Here is a 22,691-nt window from a genome sequence, read left to right as displayed (position 1 = left end):
TTGGAATTTGGAATGAAAATTACTAAAGATTGCCTCTAAACACATTTCCCAAATCCCTGCGCTCCTATGGGTCAAGTTTTCAATCAAACTAAAACACCAGAATAAGACTGTCATAATAATCTTGTCAGTTGAGTTCAGGGAGGAGTATTCGTATTATTTTAATCCAAATGTGTTCTATAATATCAGTTCCTCCCAACCAAATGAATATTCAAGAAATTTCAGTTTTGTTTTCAGTAATGAAACCTATCAAAATCAGACTTTATTGATGCAGAGTTCAAAATCATTTCATAGAAAATCTTTAGCAACCAATTAGTGTCACAGTAAGTCATCAGTGAAAAGAATGTGATGAACTACCCTTAAGACAATTATGTCATTTAGATTAAGGTTTGCAGATCTGCACTCACCTGAGCTTGTTCAAAGTCAAGGACACCAACACAATAAACTCTAGCCCCAAATGACCTGGATATCTTTGCCTATGCAGAGAGAGAGAGAGAGACCGAGGGGGAAGGGGGTTGCATTACTCAAATATTAGGCTATACGTACAGAGACACACAGCAAAGTACACTGGGGTATAAAGAACAGTTTCAGTTCAATACTCACCTCTTTCTCTGCATATGATGGCACCAGACCGTCCAACTTACCATCTGTCAGAGCAATTATGATACTGGAGGCTTTGAAGCCTCCTGCTTTCTGAATTTGTTCATTTGCCTGAAAATGAAGAATAATTATCCAACTAACAATTTAATCTTAACTTTTAACCAGCATGTTCCATCAAGCTGAATTTATGAGTCTCACAAAATCAAAATATTACAGACTGGCTTTTAAAACAGGGTATTTTGTGGTAACTATTTTATTTGAAACATGCATTGATTCACATTATAGCGTAGTTACTATTGGGTTTAAAGGATATAAATTTTAAGCTTAGATTGACTAGTCTGAAAAAAAACACACAGAAAATGAAAAATTCCTTAAAAAGCAAAAAATGCCATCCAAATTTTTCTTACCACCACGGTAAATCAGTCTCATCCTTAGAACAACTGAAAGCATTTTTAAAGAATGTTTAAAGATAAACATGTAATGGGGTCTTTGAGTTTTACTAGAGAGTTACAGTTTATTGCATTACAGAATAAGAAAACATTCTCTCCCATACTTATAAATGTAAAAGAACTTACTAGCTTTAGTCCTTCATGGATGTATGTCTCTCCTACTGGACTAACACGTTTTAAATCCTCCAAGCCTTTGTTGATTTTGCTTCTGAAAAATATTATAAAATTAAAGAAAATATAAATGAGCAAAGATCACAAAAAGCACTTATCAAAAAACATGGCAATATTACAATTAAGGTTTCTTCAGTAAGAGGAAAGAACATGGGCTTTGAGGACAGATAACTTCTCATACTTTTTGCTATTTTAATAAGTATTTAATAGCATTCGTATTTTAATTACAAAAAATGAAAGCACTGACAATGTAAAATATCTTTAAAATCTAGGTATATTCTCGGCATTTTGAGCTGAGAACAGTAACTCCTATCATGTTTTTTTGACTAAATGCTAAGGAGTAAAACATTTTCCTTCGTCCAAAACAAACAAGGATTGTGTAGGTCAGCTTAAGTGAAAAAGCATTTCTGAAACACTTATCCACTTCCCTACAAGTTGGAAATTTCCTTTGTTATCTGAAAATTTCTAAGGCACATTACTTAACCCTTACTTATAGAAATTCAGTTTCTACTTTTGTTTTCCAAAGTCATATATGTCTCAGAATCTAGTCACTCTCATAACATCTTCTCACCCATTCAGACACCAGCTCATTCTCTTGAATACTGTCAGTACTTAGTACATAGTTGATGAACAAATGAAAGAATAAATGGATGGATGAGTGGATGGATGGATGGTAATGGATTCTTGAAAGAGGTAATATGAATGAAAAACTATAGAATAATCTTTTTCATCATGACTAATTAGTGTCCCAATGCAGTATGTCTAAATAAAGTATGAATACATTGTTAAAAACTATTTTGTGTGTATTAAGTAAGAAAAGACTCATTTTTCAGGGTTTTTACTATAGGTTCCAAAGACCCCTTGAAAAATAAAGAAACCATAAGAATCATAAGACAGAAATAAAACAAGGTAGCAAAAACAATCCCAAAAAACTCAAAATTTCATTTTAAATTTAAAGTATCAGAAGAGAGATCTTAATATATTGTTTTCAGAATTTTAGTCTCTAAAAAGAACCAAAGGAGAATACTTTTGTGTGGGTGTGTGTGTGTGTGTGTGTGTGTGTGCATGCGTGTGAGAGAAAGAGAGAGAGCACGTGCCAGCGGGGGAGAGGCAGAGAGAGAGTGAGATAGAGAGAGAGAGAGAGGATCTCAAGCAGGCTCCACGCTCAGTGCATAAGGAGCCAGACATGGGGCTCGATCCCACGACCCTCCGATCATGACCCCAGCCAAAATCAAGAGTCAAACACTTGACCGACTGAGCCACCCAGGTGCCCCAAGAAAAATACCTTTCTAAATAAAAAAGTCTTGCAATGGTAAACTGAAGTATAATGCTTTAAATAAAACATAAAGAGCACCCACACTACTAAGAATGATAGATGAAAGATTAATTATAAAAAGTATATTATCTGACCATCAAGGAACTTACGAGTCATACATAAAAGGAGATTATGATGTATATATACATACATCATACACTATTAAAATAAAATCATATACATGTAATATATATCATACAGTATTAAAATGTATGTCAAAAATAGTAAAAAAAAATTTATCATGCTGCAATATTGTATTTCGAATATTTGAAATAAATGAATCACACACCAGAGCTTCACTCATGTTTTAAAAGTAACTTACTGCTTATATGTTGATACTGTAATGAAAACTATTATCAGACAAGTTTTCCATCTCAAGGAGTTTCCCAAAAACATAAGACAAGTTTCAAAGTGTGATACTAATCTTTTTCCTTCCTGATTTAGTCATCTCTGCCAATCCACACTGATTGTCTCTTTTAATACTTGGTTTAAAATCAGCCTACTGTGAACCTATCTTTAACTTCATTATACTCTTTTTTCTAAGGTACTCCAAAACATAGCCATGATCAACTTCTTTTTTTTTTAAGATTTTTTATTTATTTATTTGACAGAGAGAGAGGCAGCTAGCAAGAGAGGGAACACAGGCAGGGGGAGTGGGAAAGGGAGAAGCAGACTCCTAGCAGAGGAGCCTGATGTGGGGCTCGATCCCAGGACTCTGGGATCATGCCCTGAGCCGAAGGCAGACACTTAACTACTGAGCCACCCAGGCACCCCCATGATCAACTTCTACTACAATGAATAATTTTCTCTCTCAAAACCTTTCTACTTTAAAATAATGTAACTGATTTAATTTAACTTAATGTTCTCACTTCTCAACTAGACTGGAAGTTTACAGGGGACTGTCACTGGGTCTACCATGTATAATGTATTCCCCTACTCTGCACTTATTACTTATTATAATGCCTCTTACAAAGCAAGTGTTCAATAAATTTTTCAATCTATTATAGGAAAGATTCGTAACTTCACAGATGATAGAGTAAATTACCTACTTTATAAGCTTGTTTTATCTAAATATTTATGTTTCTTATCTACAGACACAACTTGAAACTGATTTTGTCTGAATGCAGACAAAAACCAAATTTTTGGTGCTTCTTTGAAATGAGTGGCAGTGTGTCCTCAAGCATTAATGTTTGCTGCCAAAAAGGAAATGAAAAAAAGACAACTGAAACTCAAGTTTGTACAAATACAGATTTTGCATGGTAAAAATCCCTTTCCATTCAGTTCAGATTAACCTCATCATTTAATTACTTCTAAGAACCACAGAGGATAAGTTACAAGAACTTGCCCAATGTGGAATTCAGAATTTTTTTGGAAGGTAGGACTCAGCTAGCTTATTTCACTGGAAGAAGAGTACCCCGGCTTTTCTATGCATAACCATACCTGACACCATCATATTCTAAGCAGCACTGAATTACAGCATTACTTTTGCAGCTGCATCGTCACTGGAGGCAAAGTGTTTCTTGCCAACAGTCGATAACATCAACACACATGAGCCCTGGTCTTATCTCCTTCCAGTGGAACTACACAGTCTGTCAGCCTCCACCAGTGTCATTTTAGGGGAAATGAAAGCCAAAACAAGACAGGGCAGATTTCAGGCCTTCGAAAGATGCCAAGCAACTAAAAATAAGTTCTAAGTTGATCTATTAGTAAACAGCTAATCGGGGGGATGCAAAATGATGTCGTAGGTAAAAAGGAGAACTCATTCATCTATACTATGACTCTAAGAAAGCTTTAAAAAAAATAAGCAAGTGGGGAACAACAACAACAACAACAAAAATGCACATGTTATAAAGCTCGAATCCAACAACATCTTAGAACCACACCAAGCTTGGTTTTAACGTTATGACTCCAGCTACAAGAACAGTGATACTGAAACTACTCTGGTATTTGTTGTGAAGCTGTAGTCAAGGGTGCTGCTATCATAACACATAACATCCCCTCGAAGGTCTCGTGGCAGAAGTTTCTCGTCATCCCTGAGTAATCACTATGTACTTCCTCCTTTCTGCTAACTACAACTATGTCAACTGTTTCTTGCCCTCACTGTTGGGAAGCCCACAGTAAATTTCTTGCTCATTCACAAAAGCCTGCTAAGTTCCTATGGTTATCATATTGCTACGTCCTCTTTCCCAAGATCTTACCTTATCTTTTTATATGTCACCATCTTTCTGCAATGTTACTATGTTCAGTGCAGCTTCCAATACTTTTTGGAAAGAGACAGAGTTGAAACAAATAAAATGGGATATTAAACCTCTGATTTTTTTGTTAAGAATCAGTGGGCTAAAATTCATAATCAACTCTTAATTTTTTACTTTGTAATTATATTGATTGGAGAGAGAGAGGGAGAAAGAGAGGCAAAAACACACTGACTCACTTTTTTAATCTATAAAGTAACACTTTGGACTCTGTTAGTATCTCTGCAATTTCTCTGCTGAGTGGGGGAAGGAAGAGATGGAAGGGAAGGGAAGGGAAGGGAAGGGAAGGGAAGGGAAGGGAAGGGAAGGGAAGGGAGGGGAGGGGAGGGGAGGGGAGGGGAGGGGAGGGGAGGGGAGGGGAGGGGAGGGGAGGGGAGGGGAGGGGAGGGGAGGGAAAGGATGGGAGGGCAGGGAAAGGATGGGAGGGCAGGGAAGGGGAGGGGAGGGAACACAGCAACTACACTGTCACACACTGCACCACATCAGTGGCTTTTCTCCATCCACAGAACTCTTCGGATTTTGGAAGGTGTCTACGATGTCACAACTAAAATAAATATATACTGTAAATAGTGATATAATAAAATGATTGGAAGAGAATTCTGACTTGCCCGACTAACACAATTAAGGCACAATTTTTTATTTTAAGTACCTTCTACTTGTGATAAGGATATTATGTTTATACAATGCATTTGTATCGTACTTGAACTTTCCAAGGGACAACATCTTAACTTTCCAAATTTGAAAACTCTTTCCAGATTTCACTCAACTACATGCAGCTGCGGAGTGCCGACCACACGTGAGCACTGAGTCTGCATGGTGATGATGAGAAGGGCTCACATGCAGTCCACACACATCTCCACAGAGGCACCATAGGGCTCCACCACAGCTGTAGACTGGAATCACAGAAGGGCTTTAAAAAAAAATCCCTTCTGGGTTCTAACTGAAGAGATTCTAATTTACTTATGGTCTGTGATGAGTTCAGGGTTATTTTTCGGAAACTCCCCAGAGTATTCTAATGTGCAGCCAGAATTAAGAACCTCTGATCTAATCTTTTTTTTTTTAAGATTTTATTTATTTATCTGAGAGAGAGTGAGAGACAAAGCATGGGGGGGGGGTGTCAGAGGGAGAAGCAGACTCCCCGCTGAGTGGGGAGCCTGATGGGGAACTCCATGACCTGAGCTGAAGGCAGACACTTAACCAACCAAGCCACCCAGGCACGCACCTCTGATCTAATCTAACTTAAAACCTTCCCATGTTATTGGAATGCTCTTTTCCTTAACTATTTTGCCAGTTAGTCCTCTATTGAAAGGGTTTTGGGGTGACTAAGATAATCTTTCAAACTATAAAATACAGTTTCTCGGATGGCACAGCTTATAGCTAGAGAGAACTTAGATTAATTCCAAGCCCTATTCTTATTTCTTCATCTGTAAAATAGGGATGAAAGTATCTACCCTATGGGGCCATTGTGAGGATTCAGTGACACATAAGAAGTACTGAGTAAGTTACAGGTACTACTGTTGTTAAGTTGATATTAGTCATTTCCCATTACGTTAGTAGGATTTTGTTCACCTGGTTTACTTTCTCCTTGATTACAAGGAGAGCTCCCTCAGCAAACTGAGAGTTGAAACATTTTGATATAGAAACCAGAAAGGAGGAGGGAAAAGGAAAAAGGAGGAAGGAAAGAAGGTGTTATATTGAACTTTGGTGGGAGAAGGTCCTGGAAAGAAGTCAAATGGGAAGCTATGTAATGAGGGAGGAAGAACCTATAGATTGGAGTAAATGAGGTGAACGGAAGGTCTGGTTCTACAACTAATCAACTGCATACACCAGCAGTTTACTATCCTGGAGCTCAATTTCCATCTCCATAAAGTATAAATAATAATGCCTGTCCAGCTGGGATTTCATTCATTCATTTTATAGATATTTATTGGGTGCCCATATGATATTTATAATATAATGTTATTTGGCAGCTTTGAGCATTCAGAAGGTAGCAGTGCCTGGACAGAGAAGGTAGAAGAGAGACAGGAGAAAGAAAGTGAGTACAAATGAGTGCTACACAGATAATAGTTACTATTCTTCTATCACATCACGTGTCAGGGATCGAGTGAGGTTATCTGCCAGCCAACCCTCAATCCTTCCATTACGTCACTCTGCATCAATGAATGCAACATACAGGTCAAGCAGTGGGGCTTTGGCCTCAATTTCCAGCCCTAACACCTCCTAGTTTTGCAACTCTGGGTAAGTTATGTAGCCTCTCTGGTCCTCCATTTCTCCCATCTGAAAAATGGGGGTGATGACAGTACTTACATAGTGGAGTTAATCAAAATTAAAGGTACTATCACATGCAGAACACTCCGTAGGCTGCACAGCACACAGTATTCAATTATCAATACCAACTGTTTATATCCCTGCACTGTACTCCTGTCTCTTTATCCATAGAACAAAACTCAAGTATGAATTATCAGCTTTGTTAGTCCCAGTTTACAAGCCTCATTTGGGAACTATCCCTTTACTCATCCCTCACAAAACACACAATTTTAAAACCTTATATTAAATCACACAAACAAATCATATGCATAAGTGTGCACTACTGCTCTTGAATAAATAGTTGAATACCAACAACCTTCTTTTATAGCTCAAATTTTTAAGATATTTTTAAAAATTCGCAGTCGTATCTAGTTAAGAAAACTTCCATCCTCACATTGTACTAGAAAGTATTTCTAGCTATTGTTAATTCTTAAGTCCTTGATAGTTGAAATTTAATATACTATTTAAAATCATGGAGGTAAAGCAAAACGTGCCAATCTATTCTAACGTGACTCAAGAAAGACATAATAGTAATATTAAAAATATAAAAGTAAAAAATGTATTAATGTTAATAAATATTTTTCATTTATGGAAAAGAATAAAAGGAATGAGAGGAAGAGGTTAATAAAAAATAATAAAACTAAAGGACATTTCGCATTCAAACTTTACTGAGATGGATTATGGGTCACACTAGAATCTAGAGACTAGAGCCCACATCACCAATCTAATTTGTTATTTTGGTTATATACAAGGTTTATATTTTTTCTCTAAGTTGACATGTTTATTTCAAAAGAGATTCATCTTGGAAATTCATTATTACTTTTCATAAAATCTATAGGAGGTGATCTCCAATATGACCTCTGTCGATTCTTTCCCACTCTCTATATGCCCATTCTCCCACCAAGAGATGGTATTTATCTCCTCCCCCCTTGAATCTGGCCTAGTCCTACTACTGTTTGGCAACAGGATAGGGAGGAAGTGATGTTCTTGGACATCCGAGTCCAACCCTTAAAAAATGGGGACTTTGTTTCCTTCATCTTGTAATACTTGCTCTTGGAATGCTCTCTCTTGGAACCCAGGCATCATACCATGAGAAGCTATGCCACAGGAGGAGGTCACATGGAGGAGAACCAAGTAATTCCACTACAGAGCTCTAGCTGAGCTCCAGAATCAAGAACCAGCCTCTATGCCAACAGCATCTGGCAACATCACACGGGACAGAGAAACCCCCCCAGCCAAGCCATCAACCCACAGAATTGTGAACGGCAATAAAATGGCTGTTGTTTAAGCCACTAAGTTTTGCGGTGTTTGTCATGAATCAAAACTTGCTTATTGTTTATTAAACATGTCACTCTAAAGCCAACATATGCCAATGTCTCTGTGGTCCAGAGTCCAGACCAATGAATCCAAGGTAGCAGTCCTAGATTCAACAACAGTTGCTTACAGAACGCTCTGTACACTCTGGGTTTGGTGAAAAAAAATCTCTCCAGCTTAGTCTGCGCTTACCAAAGTGTGGTACGTGGGTCACACCTGAAGTCCACACTGGTTGCATCTGGTATAGTTTTTTACCCCACTTTCCCATTCAATGCCTTACTGAGCCTGAGAAATGGATGTCTGCATTTTACCACTTGGGTGTGCCAGGTTTGTCTCCCAGGTTTGAGTAACAATGTATTTCGTTTTCTAGAATATAAAGCAGATATGGGACTGCATTGAAAGTAACTATTAGCATAGCCATGACTAGAATCTGAGCTGCTGTCTTGCCCAGACCTCTCAGGATTAGCATGATGTGTGGCCCAAACTTTCCTAGCCAGGAGTAATCACTTCTCTAATACAATTAACAACAACAAAAAAACTACATTCACTTCCTCTCACCACATCACTGGTTTGCAAGAGAAGAGAATAGACTTAGAGGAAGAATACGCCTTTGAATTATGACAAATTCTGACTAATTGTGAAAAGTGGAGAAAAGGGAACACAGTAAGTCTGAGGCAATGCAGTGGTTACGCGCTCACGCTCCGGAGTCAGACCTGGACGTGAACTCTGGTTCGAACTACTTAGCTGTGTCACTTCGAGCAAATTCATTTGACCTCTCTAAACTACTGCTAGAATCCTGGCACCTGAGGATGAAAATGACGATGGTAGTGTACACTGATAACCTCCAAATCCCACTGCGACCTTAGACTCCTTCCCACATCAGTTAGGCCTTCTCATGCGTCATAGGCATTTAATCATCCCAATACTGTGATATGGTAGGAACGATTAGCTCCTTCTAATGGGCAAGAGAACTGGCCAGCAGGAAGTGAAATTACTTGCCCAAGGTCACACAACTAGTATATAGCTTCTGTGTCTACCTGACTCAAGGTCCACTCCTGGTGTTTTCATTTTAACAAGGAGCCTTCAGGATCCCCCAAGGTAGCAACTGGGTATGTGCTATTCCTGAATATTTTCTCTTTCCAACCCCTAAATTCCATTCTGACCCCAAGAAAGTCTGGCTAAAGAAGTCAGTAACATTTTTTTTTTTAAGTTTGAGCATTTGTTTAATTTTTTTTTACAAATAATAATATTGAAATAAAATTGAATAGCCAAGGTGTATGGAAATTAAAAAATGAAGGTTTTCCTTACCCTGAATCTCACTGCTAAGACAGTATTGTCGTCAGGAGTTTGTTGCATATCTTCCAAACTTTTTTCCATGAATTTATGAACACACACACACACACACACACACCATAAAAACAGTTAAAGATTTTTGTTTTTATTTTAGAAAAATAAAATCATACTTAACAGAGTGTTCCGCCACCTGCTTTTCTCAATTAATGTATCTTAGATATATTTTATGTAAATGTACATGGATTTTCCAGTCTATATATATATATATATATATATATTTAAGTACATCAATTGAAACGCATTTAGATTGAATACAATTTTCACTATTATGAACAACACTGCAGTGTCCAGTTTTGCACTTACCTATCTTTGCACACTGGTGCTAGGATTTCAGTGGAACACAATCCTAAAAAGTAGAATGGCTGATAGGAACCTTCTAAACTTTTACAGATACTGCCAAATTTCTGTGCAAAATTGATGAACCAATTTATAAGTTGCCAATTCTTATGAAGGACTGTTTTATCACAAGTCAATTTTTTTTAAAGGTTTTATTTATTTATTTATTTGACAGAGATAGAGACAGCCAGCGAGAGAGGGAACACAAGCAGGGGGAGTGGGAGAGGAAGAAGCAGGCTCATAGCGGAGGAGCCTGATGTGGGACTCGATCCCAGAACGCTGGGATCATGCCCTGAGCTGAAGGCAGACGCTTAACCGCTGTGCCACCCAGGCGCCCCCACAAGTCAAATTTTAATTCAGATTTTAAGGAATAAGAAGAAATCTTTTCAAATAATAGAAATGTATATATTATCTAAACTTAATCAAATGACTTCTCTCTTTGATTTCCTGTAAGTTTGCCTATGGAAAATTTTTTCCTAAGTAATTGATTAGTGTGCTCAGGTCAAACAATGATACGACTTTCTCAATTTGGGGACAAATACATTGAAAAGAGAGTTGGAAATGGTCATAACTGATCTACAAGAGCAGGAAAGAAACTTAGCAAATCTAAGTCATCATTAATCATTTCTCAAAGGAGAAAATATATGAGAGTAGTTAATAACTAGGCTCTGGAGTCAGACCAATTTAACCATTCACCCAACAAGTACTTGTTGAGCATCTACTGTGTGCCAGGCTCTGTACTGGTATCGAATGTATAGGTGAGCAAGACAAAGAAGACCCCCCTGCTCTCATGCAATTTATGTTAGGGTGATGGAGATTAAAATAAATTAATTAACAGAATAATTTCAAAAAGTGATAACCAAAGAGACTATCATGACGGATTTCCGGGGAGGAGAGCCAGGGTGCCTGCAGACCTGATGGCCAGGCTAAGGGTCTCAGAGGAGGGGCTGCACGGGATGATGCCTAAATAATAAGAATGAGCTAGCCAGGGGAAGTTCTCGGGCAGAGAAAGCAAAATTCCTAATGTGGGAACAAGCTTGGCCTATTCAGGGAATGGAAAGACCAGTGGGCTAAACTGAGGCACATAATGTCATAGGACAGGACTGGGTAAGGCAATCAGGTAGGGCTTTTAGGCCATTGGGAGATGTGGGCTTTCTAGTCTAAGCCATTAATTAGATCTGTCATAAGCACGAGAGGGGCATGCCCTACTTTATACTTTAAAAGACGACTCTGGCTAGTATACCCTCACCACGTATTAACTGTATGTCCTTGGATAAGCTACATTACCTTTCTTGGCTTCCATTTCCTCATCTGTAAAGTTAAGATAATAATAGTATATATTACATGTATTAATATGAGGATTAAATGAGGTAATGAATGGAAAGCATTTTGCACACTGCCTAACACATAATAATTGTTCACTAAATGTTTTCAACTAAATCACTTTTACATCATTAAGATCATATTGAATAGAAGTGAACATAATTCACTATCCTCAATTATGTAGCATAGTAACTAAAAATATCCTTAAAAATGACTCTTGATTCAGATTCTCTAATATTGAGAGCCAGATTTGTCCATATTGAATCAACATGGTACTCTTCTTTGATCTGATCCTATAATACAGCCCTGAGCTATTTATGTGCAAACTCCTTACTCGCACACACACTAGATTATGCATCTTTGTATCACCCCCAGAGCCCATAATACTCAATACATCATGTATAAGGTAGGCCAGCAGGTAGTAGGTAAGTGGACGAATGCGCTAACAGAGAGAGGATAAAAATCATGGCGGCAAGAGAAGAGAAGACAGTGTTTCAAACTGAAACACTTAAAAGAGTAAAGTTTTTATGAGTATATAAAATGTTTAACTGATCATTTCTTGCCAAGTTTATTATTCTATTCATGTACCTACATAGTATTGGACCCCATGCTGAAATTCTATAAGACGCTGCTCTATCATAAGGACTTACTACCTTCCAATCTTCATCACTACCGAAAATATTTAGCAACACTCTGAGAAACATGAAAGAAGTACTTCTCATAATAAGAAAAGAAATGAAGAATTGTGAGCAATAGAACCGAAATTGTGAAACCTGCCATGTGTCTCATTTACTCAGGTCTGTGAGTATGATGTATGACATCAAGAAAGTTGATAAGTAGAATTCCGATGCCTAGGCTTCGAAACAAAGATCCACAATAGTTGTGGAAACATTTGTTCAGTGATTGTGTATCTAAAAATGTGAACTGTTTCTATACACTTGAGAGCAGGTAACGGATGAAAAGTGACCCAATACCCAAATACCCAGGACAGAGAAGTTTGAGAAGTCACTGATTTAATAAAATTAGTAAAAGAACAATTAGGAGCAGAAAATAATACCCTTTAATGGAGACTGTTCTGAGATATACAAAGTACTTTTCTCTGCATTGTCTTAGTTTGATCTTTACGACAACTCTCTTAAGAAAGCACAGAAAAGTATCAATAATAAAGATTCAAAAAAAAAGAAAAGAAAGAGAACATGGCCAATTATGTCTGCGGTTTACACACATAAAAACTGACACACCGAGTAGATGATTTGCCCCACGTCTCTCAATCAGTAAGTGGCACAGCTATAATTCTAACCTAGGCCTTCCTAGTGAACTTTCTGCCACCCCACACTAAGTCCGCATGCCACAAATAGTGCGATTCGTTAAAACCAACGTCTCTCTATTTGAAAAGGGACAGAGGAGCAACCTGTATATAAGTTGTAAGTAGCGTTGTTAACATTCCTCCTAGGATATTATAAATCCTTTCAAGCAGGACATTTATCCCTTTATGTAAGCATTGTTCCTCACTAATCATGAAAATACTACGTATTCCCTAGGTCCAAATAGTAATAGTAGTAGTAGTAACAAATAATAATGACGACAGAGCTTTCACCTCTTGAATTCATATGCACCAGGCTCTGTCCTGCATTCTCCACATTCACTGACTTCATTCTCACAACAGCCTTATGAGGCAGGTATTGTTATCACCATCATCATTGTCATCATTACAGAAATGGACAAAACTGAGGCACAAAGAGGTTAAGTGTCTTGTCCATGACCATTTGGCTAGTAAATTGGTTCAGTGACTCTTAACTGCAACATGCTTGTTTATGCTACCTCTTCAAATAGAAGCCTCTTCATCCCAGTCCTCCGCTCTATTAGATTCAACCAAATGATAAAGGAAGAATCTCTAATTTAGATTTCATTCTAAACCCTTTCCATGCATTTCTAAGCAATACCAATTTTGTCGGCCAATCACTACACCTCATCTTCAAATGCTGGAGGAGCCATATGTAAAGTGCCTCACAGAGCACCTGGCACAGCATATGCAGGTGACAATTACCGAGAGTCTACTCTGTGTCTGGAGTTATGCTAAGTGCTTTTCCCTACATGTGCACTCTGTAAATGTTACCATTTCTTTCTTTCTCCTAATGAGTGGACTCCATGAGGAGATCTATCTGGATCTTCGAAAATTAAGCTAGGCAATGAAAAACTAGCAGAGCTGTTGTGTGTGGGTGATAAAGGACTACTACTGTTCTGACTCTTGATGACACCCAGCGCACACCAGAAAGCATGGAAGGAAAGTATCAATGAGAAGACAGAGGTCGTAAGCTGGACTCCTCATCTACAGAGGTATTTCCTCTCCAGAAAAAGTAAAACTGAAACTACAAATCAATTAGAAGTTTATTTATATATATATAAACATAATTTTCCAAATCAATTCTGCAAATATAAATAAGTTCTCCCCCTGAGTCCCTTTGAATATTATGTTTCCTTAACCAGAGTTTAAATAAAAAGTTGAAACAAAAAACAAAATACATAAATAAATATTACATTTTCTTGACATTTTTAAAGAAAAAAATAATTTATAAAAAAAGCTGTATTCACGTATAGCTTTTCAGAAATCCACATATTCTGCAAAACAAAGTACACCAGTCTCCCTTACTAAAATGACAGTTTGGAGAAATACGATTTCAAAATAATGCTAACCCATCCATTCATTCAACAAGAATTGAGCAAAAACTATCTTTTCATACATAGTGTTCAATAAAGTAGATATAAAAATGAAGAAGAAAATCTCCCTTCCCACTTTGGAACTCATAGTCTAGTCCTCAAAACTGATCCCATGGAAAGCAGCCATTCTTTAAAATATGTCCGTGAGTACTTCTAACTTGTCACATGGTTTCAGATGACATAGAAATGGTCATATGAAATACCATGGCACTGATTTGGAAAAAGCCGTATCTTTCACAAGATTATATATATTTTTCATTTACATGTATAATCTTTATAGTTGTATTTATATATAATATATAATATATATTTTTACATATATTTACAAGTTTATATGTAGTATTATGTGTGTGTGTATATATATATATAAATAAAATAAAAAATAGAAAGCAAGTTCCTTTACAAATGTAAATATATTCAGCATCAGTGGATCTCAGAGTAGAGGATGGGAGATGGCGGAATGGCTGCTGAATCTAGTAAATTATCCAAAGAGATCTGTATCTTTCTCCTCCCTAATGTTCTGCAAATTCCTAGTTGATTAATTACATTTAAACAAGAAAGCTGTAGAACTACTTACAGTAACAGAGAGGGGAAAGGTGGGAAGTAGTGAATACACAACTAAGGCAGATTGGGTTTCATTGTACGTTCCACAGCCAACAAGAACAATACTCATTTTCAGATTATCTGCTCTTTTATATTACTCATACCTCCTTTCTCCTCTATTAGTGAACAGAGCTGAGTTGTCTGTGCATTTGCTTGATTCCACTGGGAGGCCTGAATCACCACTTGGAAATATCAATCATTCCTCCAAGATTAGTCTCTACTAAAAGCCTACAGTGAAATGATAATGCACTAACCTGTCTCCAGTTAATGGCAAAATAATGGTTGCTTGAGAAGAAAACACAATGAAAGATAATCTCATTTGAGGGCTGCAAAATAAGAAAAGAGGCAGTTAAAACATTTTTAAAAGAAATATTGATACAATACAGATACATAACTATGGAGTCTCAGTTAAAATCAGACTCTGATGGTCCAGGCTTCTTTTAAATGGAACTCCCTAAATAGATACACTAACTCTGCTTAACATTACTGCGTAAGCCATCTTGGATTTAGTCAGTGCTTCTCAGCACTCAAACAATCCTCCATGACCCGTAACACCATTTAGGGAAGAAACTCACTAGAAAGATGAATTCTGAGCCAATGTAAAATCCTTTTGTAGAAAATACTTCTTCCCTTAAGTATTTTCCCTGTTCTACCTCATCTCTTTAAAGGATGCCAGACCCTCCTGAGCGATTGTCATTAGCAATATTAAGGGCTGGAGAGCAGTCAGTTTGATTTAATTACCATAATTATGATATGAGTTCAGACAAAAGTGACCCAGAAGCAAGAATACTTGAAAAGTATCATGGACAATGTGAAAGAGACTAGCAACTCAGTTTTGATTCGACATTTTCAATTGTCCGAGTCTCAAACACCATACTTCCTACTGGCAACACGTGCCCCAGGTAGCTACATCTTTTAAGCTTTAGGCATTTATCTCACAGAATGGTTCTTGTCTCCAAGACACTCTACTCAACTACTGCTAAGATGTGAAACTGAAGACAGGAAACTAAGACCTATAAACTGAAGATCAGAATGATCTCAAAGGCTTATCCACATTTGAAGACATTGTCTCCAGTAGTCAGCCTTGATTCGCTTTCTACAATGTATTATGAGTTAGTAACTAAGCAACTAAATTTGAGCCAGAGAACTGTGTATCATAGAATTCCAACTTGCAAACCAGACCAAATAAATAAAAGCCCCACTTCTTCAAAATGTTGTATTGAAATGATCCGTTACTTTCAATCAAAATCTAGGTGATACTCTCTGCACACTCTCGGATTAAATCAGAAAATTTATAAACAACTGTCTCCGCTGCCTTTAACATTTAAAGATATAGGGCCTTATTTATTTTTCTTTCCTAGACAGTTTTACTTCAGACCCTGTCCAGAAATGAGAGTGTTATACTTGGCTTCTTAAGCAGGAGACTGATGATTGAACATGGACAAGCATACATTTTTATAGGGATAAGTTTACTGCTGCCAATAACTGAAAGCAAGGATTGCCTAGGCCTCTACAGATTGTTTGAAGTTACTTGCAACATGACTTTCAAAATGTTTTGATCATCCAAGCCTGTTTTACAGAAAACATTTGGGCTAACAAGACTGAAAGAAGCAATATTTAATGATACAGCTCCTTTTTGTGTCCTTTCCATTATCTTGATAAACTTGCATTTGCTCATTGCATTTTTTTTCCTTTAAAAAAAAAAAAAGAAAGAAAAAGAAGAAGAGGAAAGGCTCAAAAGCCTTGTGTTCTGGGGTTACTTTAAAATAGAGATGCCACTAATTCCTAGTTACCTCTAAATAAGAGAGTAAGCTGGATTTCATAGCAGTTAGGCTTTTTATAGGAGAAAAAACCAGTCTTTCCTAGTAAGGCTGATTGCATATATAGAACAGTTAAATTTTAAACCAGCCACACACCCACACATTGGGTAAACACAAGTCGTTTCTTTAAACACACACAAGTGCCTTTTCTGGTAGTGGGTTATTAACACATGTTCATTTGAAGTTTACCAACACTTCTTTTTTTCTTTTTAATGAGGACCTCTACAATGCTAAGAATTGTGTGGAAAGAAAAATATATCATGGATACTATTAGCATAAAATTTGTTTAATGTGATAAATTATGAGAAAGCGTAACTGAAATTCAAAACAGATGAAAATTCAGAAAGGAAAAGACATTTGTAATAGTATTTGAAGATGCTTCCCCAGGGCCTGAGCCAAGTTGCTGGCATCCAGATGAAATAAGCCCTGAACCACTGAAGGGCAGTCCTAATAACTACATGCGTGTAATAATGGTCTTGAGGCACTTAAAAATCAACATTTCAGGAGAGGTTTTCCCTGCAAACGGTTTCAAAAAAGGACTACCTTACACTTCAGTCTACTTCCCTCCACCTCAAACTCCCCTGCCTAGAAAAGTAAAGTGGAAGAAATACCTCACGAATCTCTCCGTAAGTTGCTGGACAAAATTGTAAATTTCAATCCAATTATTTGCCACACTCCCAGACCTGTAAAATGAAATTGAACTGATCAGAAACAAACAAACAAACAAAACCAAAACATTCACGTGGAGGTAACCTGGCCTCTACTTCAAGCAAAGTAACAGTATCGGTAGCTGAAACTTTGGCGCTAAAAGAATCAGGGAAGCCAACCCCTCTTCGGGTACCACCTGCCCAACTGTTTGCAGTTCAAAATAAACACAACCTCTTCAAAATAAACACAACCTTCCTTCACAGGAAATGCAAACCACCTTGAGTATGTTAACCCTAGGGTTTTCCTGGCTACAACGAAAGCGCTGTTATCAGGATCAGACCTGGCAAACTTCAGCCAGCTCAAGGGGGGGTGAAGACAGAGGGGGCCGAGAAGCCCGTCTGGGTTCCAGGGACGCAGACGGATACCCCAAACAGACACTCTCCCATTTCCCAAGAGGCCCCAGGACTGGCAAACCGTGACTACCCCACCTCCCCAGAGAGCCCAGCAGCTCCGGGCTCCTCTGATCACCGCCCAGCCCGCAGAGATAAGAAAGCGCTTGCCCTTCGGACCGGGATAGCACAAAGCACCCGTCGTCGGTTTTCTAGCACCACTCCCCAGGGCTCACGCGCATCTCCGTCTCCCCAGCCACAGCTCATCCAGTGCCACTACCAGAAGACCCTGGACCTCCCTCCGGCACTCACTTGTCTAGGACGAAGTAGAGATCAAAGGCTCCTCTGCAGGAGGGCTGCTCCTGGGCGCTCACCGGCCCCCCAGGACCGCTGAGCACCAGCAGCCACAGCCCGGGGACGAGCCAGCTCCCGGGACTGCGGGCCAAAGACAGACCCGCCACCATCCTGCGGCCAGGGGCCTGCGGCTGCCTCCTGCTCGCCGCCCCCTCGGCTCGACTCGATGTGGACGCTGAAGTGGTTAAGAGTTACCAGGGACGCACCCTGGGTGGGGGACAGCGAGCTGCTGGGGCGCCGGCGCCCGGGGCAGCAGGACCCACTAACTGACAGAGGGAGGGAAAAAGGAAGGGAGGGAGGTCCTAGGAGGACAAAGGGAGACACTGCAACCGCCGCAGCTGCCGCCGGAACTCTTGGCGAATCCCAGTGGAAGAGCGATCCAGTCCTCCCCCTCCGGATTCCGGAGAGTTCCTGCAGACAATGAGGGCCCACGGCGACAGCGCTCAAGAGAAGTTCTCTCTCGGCTTCTGGCCGAGCCTCTAGCACCCTCCGCGGAACCGGACCGGCAGTGCCCTGCAGCCCGGAGCGCCGAAGTCCGGCGGCTGCAGTGCGCGGCGGCGCAGACGCCCCCGGGACGCGGGGACGGCCGCACAAACTTCGAGTGGAGATCCCCGTCCGCTGGTTCCCTTATCCCGCGGCCCAACTCGCCTCGGCACTCCAAACTTTCTTCCTAGGGCTCCGCTCTGGCGAAGCGCAGCCGGGCGGTCCCCTTTAAGGGAGGAGGCTGAGCGGGCCCTGCGGCTAGTGGCTCCAGAGAAGCCGCTTCAATCAAGGCCAAGAGCAAGATCTGGCCAGGTCTGTCTGTGTGTCAGTGAGCGTCTGAGGGCGGGGCCTGATCTGAAGCCAGACACGCACACTTGTGTGTTCGTGCGGAGTGGTACAAGACTAAGGCTTGCCAGATTTCGGAAGGGGAAAAGGAGTTTAGAACAACAAATGTCCTCTAAAACTAAACAGACCCACGTAGCCTGCAGGCCTGGCCTATTTCAGCAGCTGTGCGGAAAAAACGGCACGCCGTGGCTGAGACTCGAAACTAGCCATTCCAAGGGAGGTGGTGGCCTCCCCGCTCCGCCCCACCCCCACTACCGCAGGCGCTGGGCCTGCAGTACTTGCCGCGGGGCTACCTAAGTAAGGCAACTTCCTCTTTGTTTATAAACCGACTTTGAAGTTTCCTCTCACAGAGCCAAAACAGGCGGGGGGAGGGGGGCGGGGGGTTGAGGTCAGGCCCTTGGCAGAACTCTTTAGGACTGGAAAGTTGTACCTCAAAATATTCCATCCAACTGTCATCTCCCCCAAATTCCAGATAATTAAAAATTTCATCTTGCAGCAAGCTAGGCCCTCCTTGCCAAACTTGTGCTGGAGCCGAAGCTGCATTCACCCTCTCTGCTTACTCATTCTGCCTTCTCTCCTCTCTCCTGCCCATCACCTCCACCTGTGACTTCTGCCTTCCCCTTGTTAAAACTGGCTTTTAGAACTTGCAGTCTCGCTGACGGGAATATGAGGTGTCCCCTCCTCCTTTACATTGTATCTAAGTCGATGCTTTATGAGAAAAAGTTCATATAGTACTGAACCACATGTTGCCTTTTAGCATCTCTTCTGTTTGTTGTCATGTGTATTTAACTTTTCATTTACATTATCTTCCATGTACAACCAAACTGGTAAGCTCTTTGGGAATAGAAACCAGTCACTTAACAAAGATCTACTGAGTACCAATTATCTATGAGGCACTGTTCTAGTACTTACAGTTAATGCACAGAACAAGATGGCAAGTCCTGCTTTCATGAAGCTTGCAGTCTAGTCTGGTGGAGGAGGAAAAAATTAATAAGTAAATGTCCATCTTAGCCGGTGGTTTGCAGAGTTAAAATATGGTAATATGATAGAGAATGATGGGCCAGGTGACTAACAAAAGGCAACCAGCTATTCAGAGAACCAAAAGAGGAAACACTCCTAGTTTCTGCAGCTCACCGTAGGGATTGGCTTGGCACATGTGAGAAACAGAAAGAAAAGCAGAACGGCTAGAGCTTTGTGGGTAAGATGAAGTAAGACAGGCAGGCAGGGGCCAGGTTATGTGGTGCTTTGTAGACTGTGACAAACAGTTCAGATATTTTGTAATTAAGTGTGATAGGAGTCCATTAGAGGGTTTTAACCCATGGGGTGGGATAGAGGGTAAAGTATTATGATCTCTGCTTTTCAAAGATCATTCTAGCTGATAGGACACAATGGATGTGGAAGCAGCAAGAATGAAAGCAAGGAGACCAGTCAGGAGGCTACCGTAGTATCAGGGCACAAAAAAATGGTACCTTGGACCATCACCCCTATAGTAGCTAAACTGAGGGATATGAATAGAGCTCACCATTCATAATAAACTCAGACAGACCCCCAGTCTGGAAATATCTGCCACCTGGAGATGGACATTCCAGTACCATCCACTTACCTGCTGCAGTAGAGAAGGTACTGAGAGGACAAGTGGCTGGCTGGCTGAGTGGAAGATAACTTACAGTTTTGTTAGAAATAAACATAAAGCCTCCATTATTTTCAAATAATTGAGCTTTTGAAGAAAGGCTATGGAAAGGGATGACTGTATTCAAAGCTTCCTAATTCTGTTCTCTTTGGCTTCATCTTTTGTTGAGGTTCCAAAATTTTGATTCCTCTGTAGCCATGGGTTCTCCAGGACTGTGCTATACCTCCTCTTCTTTCACCTTGGGGCCCAGCTGTGGATACATTGATCTCCTTGCCTTCCCACAGCAAAGCTGAAACAGGCTGTTGATTAAAGCTGGTCTCCATTTTCAACTTTATTTTTAATCAAGACAGAATCAAAGATATGATATACCCTTAGCAATTAATACCATATCAGTACATAACTGAATAAAATCGGGGCAGGGGGGAATCTGTCAGAAAGTAATAACACCTGGTTTAAAAGGGGGACAAAAGATTGATAAATATGAGATAGGATGCTCACTACATACTCATGATGAAGTATTTTAATCTCACATTTATTGGCTTTCTTTTCGCCTAGCTTATTTTGTTGTTGTTGTTGTTTCAAGTATTTATTTAAATTCTAGTTAGTAATATATAGTGTAATATTGGTTTCAAGAGTAGAACTTAGTGATTCATCACTTACATATAACAACCAGTGCTCATCCCAACAAGTGCCCTTCTTAATGCCCATCCCCCATTTAGCCCATCCCCTACCCACCTCCCTCCATCGACCCCCAATTTGTTTTCTATGGTTAAGAGTCTCTTATGGTTTGCCTCACTCTCTTTTTTTCTTTCCCCCTTCCCCTATGTTCATCTGTTTTGTTTCTTAAATTCCAAATATGAGTGAAATCATATGGTAGTTGTCTTTCTCTGACTGACTTATTTCTCTTAGTATAATACACTCTTGCTCCATCCATGTCATTGCACATGGCAAGATTTCATTCTTTTTGATGGCTGAGTTATATTCCAGCATGTGTGTGTGTGTGTGTGTGTGTGTGTGTGTGTGTACCGCCTCTTCTTTATCCATTCATCAGTAGATGGACATTTGGGTTCTTTCCACAATTTGGTTATTGTTGGTAATGCTGCTATAAACATCAGGGTGCATGTGCCCCTTTGAATCAGTATTTTTTGTATCCTTTAGGTAAATACTTAGTAGTGCAATTGCTGGGTCGTCAGTTCTATTTTTAACTTTCTGAGGAACCTCCATACTGTTTTCCCAATTGGCTACACTAGTTTGGATTCCCACCTCCCCTGGCTTCTTGATTCATTGCCTGCTCATCTTCTGGGACCCCACAAATTGATCCAAGAACCTATCGTGTCCTAGGCCTAAACTAAAGCAAAATATCTTGAACTTAAAACTTGTTCATCCTCAAAATTCTCAGGCCCTCCTCGTGTTTTCCTACTCAGTTCTTCCGTCCTGACTACAAGACCAGCAGAACTAATTGCCATACTAAAGCATATTACATTTTTGTGTCTGTTTGTCTGGGTAATTAATTGAGCCCAATTCTGGAAATTTGTTCATGTAAGATCTATAATGAAGCAGGGAAGTGGCCTCACCTTGGAGAGACAAATAATTAATCAAATCTCTTTTACCTAGCAAAAACTAGGGGAAGGTCATTAATTATGGACACAACCAACTGTCCAGATTTGCCCCAGACGGAGGGGTGTCCAGGGAGACAGGGCTTTCAGCGCTAAAACTGGAGTGCCCTTGGGATGGTCCATGGTGAAGGGGGCTGTTGACCACCCTATTCCCAAGCAATAGTGAGGGACAGTGAAAGCAAGGGCATGTTTGGCAATTTCACTGAAGAAGCAGCACTATTGACAGCAACGCTTTCTGTTCCCTGTCTCAAGTGAGAGGCCCTGGGCATTGTGTCAGCTGGACACTAGCCAGGTAAAGTTTCAAACTGACTTTTGCACCTCGATAGACCTGCTGCAACCCTGTGTAAATCAAGAATGGGATAGGGAATGCAGATGTCTAAGCAGAGAGAGAGAGGTCAGAGTGAAATAGGTAAACAAATCTAAAATGATATTTCTTTTATCAAGTTATCTGGACTTCTGCTGAAGTATTTTACTTCACAATCCATTAAGGCCTCTAGTCTTTGAAAATGGCTCTCTGTACCAAACCAAACTTCTAATTCGATGCTAGAATTTATCACTGTTACATAAAATATGCTAATAAATCCAAAAACACTTTAAACTCCCGTTTCATGCAGTTCAAATTGCGTGAGATTGACACCTGATAATTTAAAGTGTTCACTATTATCGTC

The 22,691-nt window shown here is 39.8% G+C and overlaps 1 protein-coding gene across 2 annotated transcripts in view; it reads right to left on the bottom strand.

Annotated features, from left to right (window-relative positions):
* ANTXR2 (ANTXR cell adhesion molecule 2) overlaps nucleotides 1–18,710 on the bottom strand; it is a 141,419-nt gene extending 122,709 nt beyond the window's left edge. For both annotated transcript variants that reach the window (XM_045790302.2, XM_087864049.1), the window contains exons 1-6: nucleotides 17,908–18,710; nucleotides 17,170–17,241; nucleotides 14,993–15,064; nucleotides 1,173–1,254; nucleotides 601–708; nucleotides 405–473 (exon numbers count right to left, since the gene is read on the bottom strand). In XM_045790302.2, coding sequence (XP_045646258.1) covers nucleotides 405–473; nucleotides 601–708; nucleotides 1,173–1,254; nucleotides 14,993–15,064; nucleotides 17,170–17,241; nucleotides 17,908–18,059 — 555 coding nt within the window. In that variant the 5' untranslated portion in view covers nucleotides 18,060–18,710. The remainder of the gene's footprint in view (nucleotides 1–404; nucleotides 474–600; nucleotides 709–1,172; nucleotides 1,255–14,992; nucleotides 15,065–17,169; nucleotides 17,242–17,907) is intronic.
* Nucleotides 18,711–22,691: the final 3,981 nt, after the last annotated feature.

The sequence above is a fragment of the Ursus americanus genome, chromosome 8 (assembly GCF_024610735.1).
Source record: "Ursus americanus isolate L20-20 chromosome 8, mUrsAme1.1.p, whole genome shotgun sequence".
NCBI lineage: Eukaryota > Metazoa > Chordata > Mammalia > Carnivora > Ursidae > Ursus > Ursus americanus.
Note: the sequence above shows the minus strand (reverse complement) of the source record. Positions and strands in the feature narration are given on the sequence as shown.